The sequence below is a fragment of the Peromyscus eremicus genome, chromosome 22 (genome assembly GCF_949786415.1).
Source record: "Peromyscus eremicus chromosome 22, PerEre_H2_v1, whole genome shotgun sequence".
Taxonomy (NCBI): domain Eukaryota; kingdom Metazoa; phylum Chordata; class Mammalia; order Rodentia; family Cricetidae; genus Peromyscus; species Peromyscus eremicus.
Genome location: NC_081437.1, coordinates 11,525,078 through 11,535,766, shown reverse-complemented (window position 1 = coordinate 11,535,766; position 10,689 = coordinate 11,525,078). Strand labels below are relative to the sequence as shown.

The 10,689-nt window shown below is 56.2% G+C and overlaps 1 protein-coding gene across 1 annotated transcript; it reads left to right on the top strand.

Annotated features, from left to right (window-relative positions):
* The first annotated feature begins 286 nt into the window (after positions 1-286).
* Positions 287-9,126, top strand: Pkdcc (protein kinase domain containing, cytoplasmic). Its single transcript, XM_059248558.1, has 7 exons — positions 287-932; positions 5,096-5,218; positions 5,628-5,899; positions 6,508-6,587; positions 6,809-6,913; positions 8,403-8,576; positions 8,781-9,126. Exons 1-7 carry the CDS (start codon positions 294-296, stop codon positions 8,864-8,866), a joined length of 1,479 nt encoding a protein of 492 aa, XP_059104541.1. The 5' UTR covers positions 287-293; the 3' UTR covers positions 8,867-9,126.
* The last annotated feature ends 1,563 nt before the right edge of the window (positions 9,127-10,689 follow it).

The following is a 10,689-nucleotide window of genomic DNA, read 5'->3' as shown; positions in this document are numbered from 1 at the left end:
CCGGGCGCTGGGAGGCGCTGGCGGAGGGGCGGGCGCGCGCGGTGGGGTGGGGTTGGGGGGGGGGTGGCTCCGGGCCTTATAAGCGGCGGGGGCAGGGCGGGAGGGAGGCAAGTGTCAGGCCGATGTGCCGCCCGCCGGGGGCCGGGGTCGGGGCTGCCCGGGCCATGCGCGCGGGCTGGGCAGGGGGCCGGCGCGGCGCGAAGCGGAGTCGCCTCGGAGCCTGAGCCGCCCGGGGCCGGGGCCGGGGCCGGGGCCGGGGAACCGCGCGCGGCCGGCCGAGGGGGAGGGGAGCGATGCGGCGCCGGCGGGCGGCCGTGGCCGCGGGTTTCTGCGCCTCCTTCCTGCTGGGCTCCGTTCTCAACGTGCTCTTCGCACCGGGCTCGGAGCCTCCGCCGCCAGGCCAGTCCCCGGGAACCTCGGCAGCTCCGGGCCCGGGCCGTCGCGGGGGCCGTGGAGAGCTGGCCCGGCAGATCCGGGCGCGCTACGAGGAGGTGCAGCGCTATTCCCGCGGGGGCCCCGGGCCGGGAGCCGGCCGGCCGGAGCGGAGGCGCCTGATGGACCTGGCTCCGGGAGGGCCGGGCCTGCAGCGTCCCCGGCCCCCGCGGGCCCGGTCCCCGCCCGACGGCGCTCCGGGCTGGCCCCCTGCTCCCGGCCCGGGTTCCCCCGGCCCGGGCCCGCGCCTGGGCTGCGCCGCGCTCCGCAACGTGTCTGGCGCGCAGTACGTGGGCTCAGGCTACACTAAGGCTGTGTACCGGGTCCGCCTGCCCGGCGGCGCCGCGGTGGCGCTCAAAGCAGTGGACTTCAGCGGCCACGATCTGGGCAGCTGCGTGCGCGAGTTCGGGGCGCGAAGGGGTTGCTATCGCCTGGCGGCCCACAAGCTGCTCAAGGAGATGGTGCTGCTGGAGCGGCTGCGGCACCCCAACGTGCTGCAGGTACGAGAGCGGGGGTTCCGGGATGAGGGGGATGGCTTGTCACTCTGGAAGTCTCCTTGGTCTTACAGAGTAAGTCAAGAGGCGTCAAAAACTGTGTTCCAGTTGCAGCTAGGTGCAGAACCCAGATTAGAGCATTACTGAGCAACATCCTGCCTTGCCTGCCTCTCACCCTTTGGGTAAAACACTCTACCCAACTTAACACACATCCCTTAAAGACAGAGACAGGGGCAAGAAGGGTCCCAGACTGGTGGTAGGGCAGTTATGACCACATCGAACCCTGCTGCTGGCTAAAACTGGCGGTTGAACACCAGAGTATTATCTCCAGTCATAGTGACCTCAAGTCCAACTTGCACCATTCAGCTTCAGTCAGCTCCCAGCTGCAGTAATAGGATCCCCCATATTGGTAGAGCCTGAACCCCACTTCTTTCAAAGTCCAGTGAGGTGTCTGGCTGGCTTTGGAGATGGTGTTAAACCTCGATGGGGTTGGAAGGGCTGAAAAGAGACCATGTGTCTGACTTGATTCTCAGAGAGTCACTTGCTCATCCCTCAGTCTGCTCACAGGTCATTGGAAGGGATAAAGGAGGCCAGAAAATACACAGCCTTGCCCAGAAGTGACCATGGGCTTCTCTGGGACTTCAGCTGAGTCCAGCTGAAGCTCAGGGGAAGCCTCAGGGTCTTAGGCCAGAGGACTCAAGGTCTGCCAGTCTGAATGTCACAGTCCTAAATGTGCTTAGCCAAGAGACTAGAAGATTCAAAAAGCCAGATGCATACCTTCCTAGTAAGAGGCTCTGTGTCCCTGTTCACTGGGAACACAGGCAGGAAGGATGAGTCCCCCTACCTCACAACCCAAGCCCCACCTCCCTCCAAGACTTAGAACCAGCCTTCACAAAGCCAGCACCGTCCAAACACAGCCCATTTCCCCTCTCTGAGGGCTCTGCCTTGACTCTACCTGGGATAAGACAGACTACTCCCTCTGCGTATGTCTGGGCAGCCTGACAAAGGACCCCTGGCTACTTTTGGCCAGGTGACATAGGTGTGTGCAGACTCCTAGGCTGTGAATCCTGCCCACACCGCCCACCTCACACCCCCTCAGATTCACCTTTCTGCACTCAAAGAGCTGACCAGAAACCCAGCAGTCCATCCTTTCTTTCCTCAGTAGTGTGAAGAAGGGGGCCCCAGGCCTGGAGGGATCTGTGGGCCACATAGAATAGAAGAGGCCAGGACGCTGCTTGTATTCCTGGTGGCTCTAAGTCTCCCCAGGACATGCCCCCCTGCCAATCCTGACCAGATACCCGTGACAAGCTCTATCAAGGTTCTAGGCCCTGCACTGGTCCCAGGCAGCTACCCGGGGTGTGTGTTTATGTCTGGCTGTATGGCTGACTCTGACTGGCACTTGAGGGAGAGAGCAGCTGGTTACGTGGCCATTTCTAACTGGGAGGATCTTGTTTTCTTTTCTTCTTCTGGGTTCTTGGGAACTTTCTGGAAACCCGGTGGTGCCAGCCCGATTCTGAAGAGATGGAGAGGCCTTGAGTAACTTAGCAGGACCTTCAGTGTTCATTAATTGTTCAAGGCCCTTTCTCGGAGGTGGCGGGGGTGGGGGGCAGATTTGGCATTCAGTGGGCTTTCTTATGCCTTAGGGATTCCTACCTCACTGGCCTCACCAAGCATTTCAACAAGTCTCCAGCTAGATGCCCACCCGACCCACAGACAGGCCCTTCTCTGTAATGTCCCCTCCAGGAATGAGGGCACCAGAGAAAGACAAGACATTACAAGGGAACACGTGTCACCCACATCCTCAACAGCATGGCATCTCTTGGAATTGGTGGTGATTTCCCCCAATCTGAGGTTGGAGCTAGAACCCTCTAGAACTTAAGTAATGGGGGTCCTAGGGGAAAGCGGAAGTCCCTATTGTGTCGTAGGGACTGCTTTGGGGGTGCGCTCCCCCTTTACTCTCTGACCCCCCCAGGCATGTCCTTCTGGCTTCTTCTTCACTTAGGCCGCGTCTGTAGCCAGCGCAGCCGGCCGTGGGTCTTCCTGCTCAAGAGGCCCTCAGAGCTAGGTGCCAGGAACTAGAAATCACGTTGTGTTAATACCTCCCTAATCATTTAAAATTTCAAAACCGTTGGACTGTTTGCTGAGCTAGAGAGGAGCTGGAGGTCTTTCTGAAATATGCCAGGCTCCTGACACCCCCCTCCCTCGTCTCCGGACAGCCTGAAGTTAGGCTGTGGGCTCTACTAGTGAACGCACGACAGCATCAGGGGCCCACTGTGTTCTTCCCAGCACAGACTCTGGTCACCAGAGGACTGCCTGGGGATCTTGCAGTCTTTTGGACCCTCTTTATCCTCCACATACACTCTTCTCTTAGGATAGATGCCTCTGTAGCCCAGGGTCAAAGGGCACAAGAGTTTTTTCTCTCTCTCTCTATCCCGTCATCCTGGGACCTCAAGCCTCAGATGGGCCCTCCAGGCCTGCCTGGGCCACAGATTCTGACCATACTAGAGTGTATTTCTCTTCCCAAAAAGAACAAAAGATGTAACTGTAGTGCTCAGCCTCATGCTTCCTGGTGTGTGTGTGTGGGAGGGGGGGAGGCTAATGGTGTCTTTTTATTTTTTCCTGAGGAGTGTTGATTAATACCTCGTTAACGGTGCATTTAACGACCTCCGGGTGTTTAATAACCTTCAGAAGTTTCCCACAAAGGCTCAGACTGGAGCAAGAAAATGAGAACCAGGCCCCAGGGTTGCTCTCTTTACCTTCCCCAAAGCCCATCCTGAGTCCGGGGCCTCCCTGGGCTGATATAGGGGTATGGAAGGAGAGAGAGAAAGGGGGTACCTAGGACAGCCCCTGGCCCCTCATGTCACAACCCAGGTAACCTGGTAGACCAACAGTGAGTCTAGCCTCTCTGGTGAGACAGGATTGGGACTCCTGTGACAAGAGTGGGTGTTTAGGGCCCGCAGGGCAGCTGGGGAGGGCGAGGATGCTGACGTGAGGAACTGCTGCATCCTGGCATATTTAGGACACGGGCTCCCTGTCCCCCATCTCAACCCTCCACCACAGAGATCCTCGCTTTCCCTTGTATGGCTTGGACAACTCGGCCTTTGTGCTCATGCTCCGTAGGGTGCTGCTGCCTGTTTGGAGCCCATTGTAAGCCAGACCCCGCAGTGTGTTGGGAGAAACATGGAGAAGCAGGTCTCCCTATGAGAATGCTGGTGTGGATGTTAATGGGAAAGATTTTTTTCCCCTGTGCTTTTTCCTGGCCAGCTGGGGGATTGGGGGGGGGGGTTTAACCAGAAGTCATCCCCTGGGTGAGAGAAGAAGTATGCAGCAACTTATGATCATACACTCCCAAACAGACCTTTCCTCCCATTTATGTCACTTTCTCAGATGGGCCTCTGTGCTTTGGAAAGTTGAGATGGTAGAGAAAGCGGCACAGATTGGCATCGGGGAGGGTATCAGATCATCATTTGCCGGCTCGTGGCATAGGGGAGGGTATCCAATCATCATTTGCCGGCCCGTGGACTAGCAGAGGAACCAGATTGTGGAACTGTGGTGACATCCGGTCGAATCCTGGCCCCATGCGTTTATTAGCCTTATGGCCCGTTTAAGCAACATAACCAACCTCTCTTGAGTCGATGTCCCCACCCAATGATCAGACATCATGATAGTAGCCCCGCGCCAGTAAGGTGGTTGTGAGACTTGAAAGACTGGTGAGATGGATCGGTAAAAGCGTGTGCCACCAAGCCTGAGGGCCTGAGCTCCCTCCCTAGAACCCACCACGGTGGAAGAAGAGAATTGACTCCTGAAACTTACCCTCTGACCTCAACACACATACCATACATGCCCCCGATAATAGTAAGTTAAATTTTAAAAATAAAGAACCAGATTATGCACATAGTATGTTTAGCACACGGCCTGGTACATGGTGGCCAAGCCTGCCCATCTCCCTGAGTAACGAGGTGAGGGACTGATGAGCCGCCAAACCAGAAGAAACTGTGGCCTTGGGAACAGAGGCCAGACTTCCCAGGAAACACCGTTCTCCACTGGCTGGAGCTAAACAAAGACAGAGGGATGGCCTCAAAGGTGGGGTGGGGCATCGGATGGTCCGATCTTTCTCTGTCCCTGCCTCTACCCTGTGACCTAATGACCTGCCCTGGATTTCCCCCCAGCTCTATGGCTATTGCTACCAGGACAGTGAGGACATCCCGGACACGCTGACCACCATCACAGAGCTGGGCGCCCCTGTGGAAATGATCCAGCTGTTGCAGACGTCTTGGGAGGACCGGTTCCGAGTAAGTCTGGGCTCTTTGTTGGAATGGTTCTTAGAAGGCAGCCTTCCAGAGCAGCCTAGACTTCTCAGCCAGGGAGGGAAGAAGGAGCACAAGCTGGCTGGCTGGCTCAGGCGTGAGCCCAAGGGTGAGGGGAAGGGGGAGACCGGGACAGAGAACCCTGCTGTTTACAGTTCTTGCTTTTCTCCGTACTCACCACAGCATGGGTGCGCATGCCCACACTCCTACTGCTATCTCAAGGGTCAGTTGAAGATCAGCGACCTTTCCAAGTTCCTGGCCTCAGCCTTTATGCCCCCCCCCCAGGACCTGACAAAGAGAGAGGCCCATCTCCAAGCTCAATCCAGAGCCTGTGAGTCCAGGAGGCCTGACCCCACCAACCTGTGTGTCTGTCTGTCTGTCTGTCTGTCCTCAGATCTGCCTCAGCCTCGGCCGCCTTCTCCACCACCTAGCCCACTCCCCTCTGGGCTCAGTGACTCTCCTTGACTTCCGCCCTCGGCAGTTCGTGCTCGTGGATGGGGAGCTGAAGGTGACGGACCTGGACGATGCTCGCGTGGAGGAGACACCCTGCACTAATGTTGCCGACTGCACCCTCGAGTTTCCAGCCAGGAACTTCACCCTGCCCTGCTCGGCCCAGGGCTGGTGTGAGAGTATGAATGAGAAACGGAACCTCTACAATGCCTACAGGTGATGACTCTACGCTTTGGGAGTCCAGCCATGGAGCGGGCTGACAGGGCAAGAGCCCCACGAGGGCCAGAAGGCCAACCAGGGAGAATAACCTTGACCAGTGGAAACCACCACGGGGGGCCCAGTCCAGAGAGAATGTGGCTCTAACGCTAAAAATAGAGAGCTCTAAGGAGAGCTAGGTCAGAGGGGCAGCTGGAAGCTTCTTAAAATAGTGTCACATTCAGGGCCTTGGGCTGCCAGAACTGGCATGTCCCTTCCCCACCCTAGCTCTTGACCTTTACAAAGCTCCTCGTGGCTGAGAAGCCCCAACTGTGGGGTTGCTCCACTGCTGGGGGTCAAACAGAGGACAGTGCGGGCTGGAAGATGAGGAAGGGCGGAGAAAGGGACCTCTGGTCCCAGTTTGGTCTGAAGTTAGCTACAGTCATAGCTGGGCCCAATCCCATGCTTCCAGGCTGAGTTGAGTCCCTGGGATCATGTGGCCATGCCTGGTCCCTGTGTGAGGATTCAGGCTCTTGGGCCACATTGAAGTCTATACCTAGTGAAAGTGGAAGGGAAGGGCGTATCTCCAAAGGCTGGGCTCCTGAGTCCCTGTCCCCTCTCTGCCACAGATTCTTCTTCACATACCTCCTGCCCCATAGCGCCCCTCCGGCCCTCCGGCCTCTGCTGGATACCATCGTCAACGCCACAGGTAAGCCTCAGGACCCATCTGCTTCCCTTCACCGGTCACCGCCCTATCAGAAGCGGGGACAAGAATGACCCTGGGCAGTGCAACGTCTAGGACCCATTATTTTCTAAGACAACATTCTGGGGTAAGGGCCCTCCCTAGCCACCAGGCTTTGGGCCCAAGCCCTGGCCATAGGAAGGAACAGGGACCCCGGTGTATCATGATGACTACACTGTACTCTGCAGGAGAGCTCACCTGGGGGGTGGATGAGACCCTGGCCCAGCTGGAGACGGTGCTGCATCTGTACCGGAGTGGGCAGTACCTGCAGAACTCCACAAGCAGCGGCGCAGGTGAGTGGCCACCTTGGGGACCCAGGGGTGAGTGACGTCCACCCACTGGGCTCTAATGGCTTACCCCTCCGGAGACTCTTGTCTCCAAAGGCCACTCTCGGGTCACGTAGACAGTGGGGCTTTCACTTGGAAGTCCCATCTCTGCTAGAACAACTAGCATTCTGCCTTTTCTATGAATGGCCGCAAACCCCTCCATGCGCCGGACGCATGACTTACCCCTGGCACCTCATTTTCCTCATCCGTGAACTGGGTTCAAAATAATAATTCACCTAACAAAACTCTGATGGGGATTAAAGAGCCTGCAAGGTGTGTAAAAGCAATTAGCGCAGTTCCCATTACGCAGCTGGAACACAATACACATTTGCTTCTCTTTCCTTCCTCTGCTCTCCTGGGGCTCGGAGGGCAGCCGGAGGAGGGGGCAGCCGACTCTGAAACCAGCCAAGAAGCCACTTCTCCCAGGGATGGGGAGAATTACGGCTACTGTTACAGGCAGTGGGTCCCCCTACGGAAGCCTTAGGGTTTAGCGGTGGTTGGCAGGGGGGGCAAGGGGTGGGCAGCCTCTGTTTTCAAGGAGGCCTGGCCAGCCTTAGGGGTGGGGGAGCCCTTGTTAGCCCTGTAAATAAAGTTTAACGAGGTGAACAATGGCTGGCTCTGTCCCTGAGGACTCCGTTTATGGGGCCATAAATCACAGGCAACCCTGCCTGGACTTTGGTCTAGTCCCTGGCAGGAGAAGGAGGCAGGAGGGTGGGGTGGCCAGAGGCCCAGGGCTTCTGCCTTATCAGTCAGCAACTGGGGCTCCCGGGGCAGTGGGAAAGCCCAGGGAGCCAGAGGCTTACCTCTCAGCCCTGTGTAGAGTCTCTACGCTAGCTGGCCCACTGGGGCTCTGTGCCGCAGGGAGACCTCAACCCTTCTCAAGCACTTGAACCCTGAAGTGTGGTATTTTGTGTTATTCCACATGCCTCTTAACCTTAGAACTCCTTTACTGGGGTCCCAGTAAAGGTCTGTCTTGGAAGCTTAGCTGGCTTCTCCCCACAGTCAGGACCAAGTATGTCTGAGGGGCAACACATGGGTAAGACTGGAATCTAGTCAAGAATCCTTAGGCCCCACCCCAGGCCTTCCCCCAAATCAGAATCTGCATTTTAATAATACTGCATGAGAATATTATGCACTATGATATTCGAGAAGCCCGGTTCTAAATGTCTCAAATGTCCCCTACCTCAGAACCCAGCATAGACAGCTGGTATCTCCCGAGTGTGTGCCTGGCCCACACGTGCCCCCCGTTTATCCACGTCCTGAAATCCAAGTCTGTGCCTGGCTGTCGGGCGAGCTGGAGCAGCTCCGGCTGCCCTCATTGTCAGGCTGGGTGAGCTGGCCTAGACATCGGCTTTCATCCGGCCAATGGGTCTCACCATCCCTTTTCCACAGAGTGGGCCTCGGCCCTCACCCGAGGCACCCCGTTCTCACTTTCTTCCCCCACTTCCTCCTTTAGAGTACCAGCGCATTCCAGACAGTACCATCCCGCAGGAGGACTATCATTGCTGGCCATCCTACCACCATGGCGGCTGCCTCCTCTCCGTGTTCAACCTGGCTGAGGCCGTCGATGTCTGCGAGAGCCACGCTCAGTGCCGTGCCTTCGTGGTCACCAACCAGACCACCTGGACAGGTGAGCCAGAGGGAGGGGGTATCTCAGAGGAGCGGCCAGACGTCTCCAAAGGATGCGAAAGGTAGAGACACCCCCCCCCCCTCAGAAAAGCCAGAGGGGAGGCAGAGATGTGAGAGAGGTGTGCATATGAGTCCTTCAAGGCAGCCGCTTTATGGAGATCGGAGAAAACTACCCAGACCTGTAACCTCTCATCTCTGCCCCTAGGTCGGAAGCTGGTCTTTTTTAAGACTGGATGGAGCCAAGTGGTCCCTGATGCCAGCAAGACCACATATGTGAAGGCCCCTGGTTGACTGGTTGTAGGCTCAGCTGACCAGCTGGCATCTTTTACCCAGCTGGGCTTGCCTGCTTCGGGAGTGACTTGCACTTGAGATGTTGCATATCCCCTGGGAACCCCTGCAGATATGAAGCAGACCGACTAACGTGACCAGGACAAACGTGCAATATGCAAAAATGTTTTAAAAAAAAAATGTGAGTTTGCCAGCTTAGGTCTGAGACTGTTGCTCCCAGCCTGAGAACCACTGGTTGAGAGCTGACTGCCTCTCCAGAGCCCTGGGCTTCGAGCGGGGCTCAGGCTAGTCTTAACTGGGACAGTTCCATGGGCAGCCCCATCACTGCATTTATGGTTTAGGAATGTAGCCAGGACGCTGCTGCTGCTGCTGCTGCTGCTGCTGCTGCTGCTGCTGCATAAGCCACAGCGGGCAGGAGCTGCATGGGGACAATCAGTCAGAGTGTTCTCTCAGCTCAGCTCCGCATGAGGAGCTGCGGGATGCTCCAAGCTGGTGAGTGAACCAGTACCTGGGAAGGCTGTCTCTGGCCTCTCCCTAGAGGTTGCTCCTAGGCCAGCCCAGGGGTCCTGGGCAGTGGTGCACACACGTCCATATGAGCCGAGAGACTAGGGTGGAGGAGCAGATTGCATTTGAGCCAGGACCTGGGGTGGGGGTAGAATCGAAGCTTTTCTGCCTCATTTGCTTTCAGTGAAAGCCACCAAGCAGCCAAAACCAGGCCCTCTCCCTCCTGGAGTTTGCATATCCGGAAGCTTTTGTACTTCTTGTTCATTAAATTGTTTATTTTTGTAAAAAAAAAAAAAATTAATCGATTAATAAAACGATGTTTCAGGACAAAGACTCCTCTCGGCCACAAGTTCTTGAGAAACTCTTTACTCGGCCGCAGCTAGTGGTGTGTGTCTCACGGGGGTTGACCACCTTTGAGGAGCGGAATCTCCGCGGCAAACACAGACGATACCATGGTGTGTTTTCAGGCTCTTCTTCCATGGTCCTAATTCCTCCTTGAACCTCCATGTCGAATCCTGAGCAAAGACATGAGGGCGGACCCCTTCCCCCCAAGGAGGGTCTCATTTGAACACATTTTGGCGTTCCGTGCGCAAAGCCTTAACCCAAGAGTGTCATCCTTGTAGTGGGATGCTGGCTATCTTAACTGCTGGAGAAATAGTTGAGAAAGGAGGAGGGAGCCAAATGGCCTACAGGCAGACTGGCTTTGCCTGGTGCACCCTAGATGGACATCGTCACCACCGTCCACCACAAGTTCATCGGCACTTTTCTTTTTTTTTAGAGCCTTTCTCTAAGCAAGAAATATGTGGAGAGAAGAAAGGGTCTGTAGAACAGCCAGCTTCGTTTTTTTATGGATTTAGCAAGAACAATCTAGCCAGGGGTGTATGGATACCCAAAGCAAAAATGATAAACTGAGGGTGAGGGGAAATCCAGGTTAGAGTTAGGGAACACATCCTTTTTCTGAGTATACAACAAGCCAAGGCATAAGATCTTTTCAGAAAGATTCCTCCTGAAGGGACAGTAGACAGTTTCTCCATCCAACTGGTGAGCCTTGCCTTGGAACCCCTTTCTGGGGGCAGAAATGGTCACACTTACTCTTGCGAAATTGAGGGGGAAAACATTTGCAGCCTGGAGTGAAAAGGCATTGGCACACCCAGAAAGGGCTAGTCCTGCCCTAAAGCAGCACCTTTCTTCCCTCCGGAGGGCCACACATACGTGGCCACCTCTCTCTGAGTTCCCGGCTGCGCCCTGTTCTTCCCACAAACACCAGAACCAGCTCACAACACCCGCTGTCTTCAGAACCTAGACTTGTTCTACTCCATGGA

Excerpts from the sequence above, each read along its gene's own strand:
- Pkdcc (XM_059248558.1), top strand. The coding sequence starts at position 294 with ATGCGGCGCCGGCGGGCGGCCGTGGCCGCGGGTTTCTGCGCCTCCTTC. Across the intron at positions 5,900-6,507 it reads AACCTCTACAATGCCTACAG|ATTCTTCTTCACATACCTCC; the intron begins GTGATGACTCTA and ends TCTCTGCCACAG. Across the intron at positions 6,914-8,402 it reads CTCCACAAGCAGCGGCGCAG|AGTACCAGCGCATTCCAGAC; the intron begins GTGAGTGGCCAC and ends TTCCTCCTTTAG.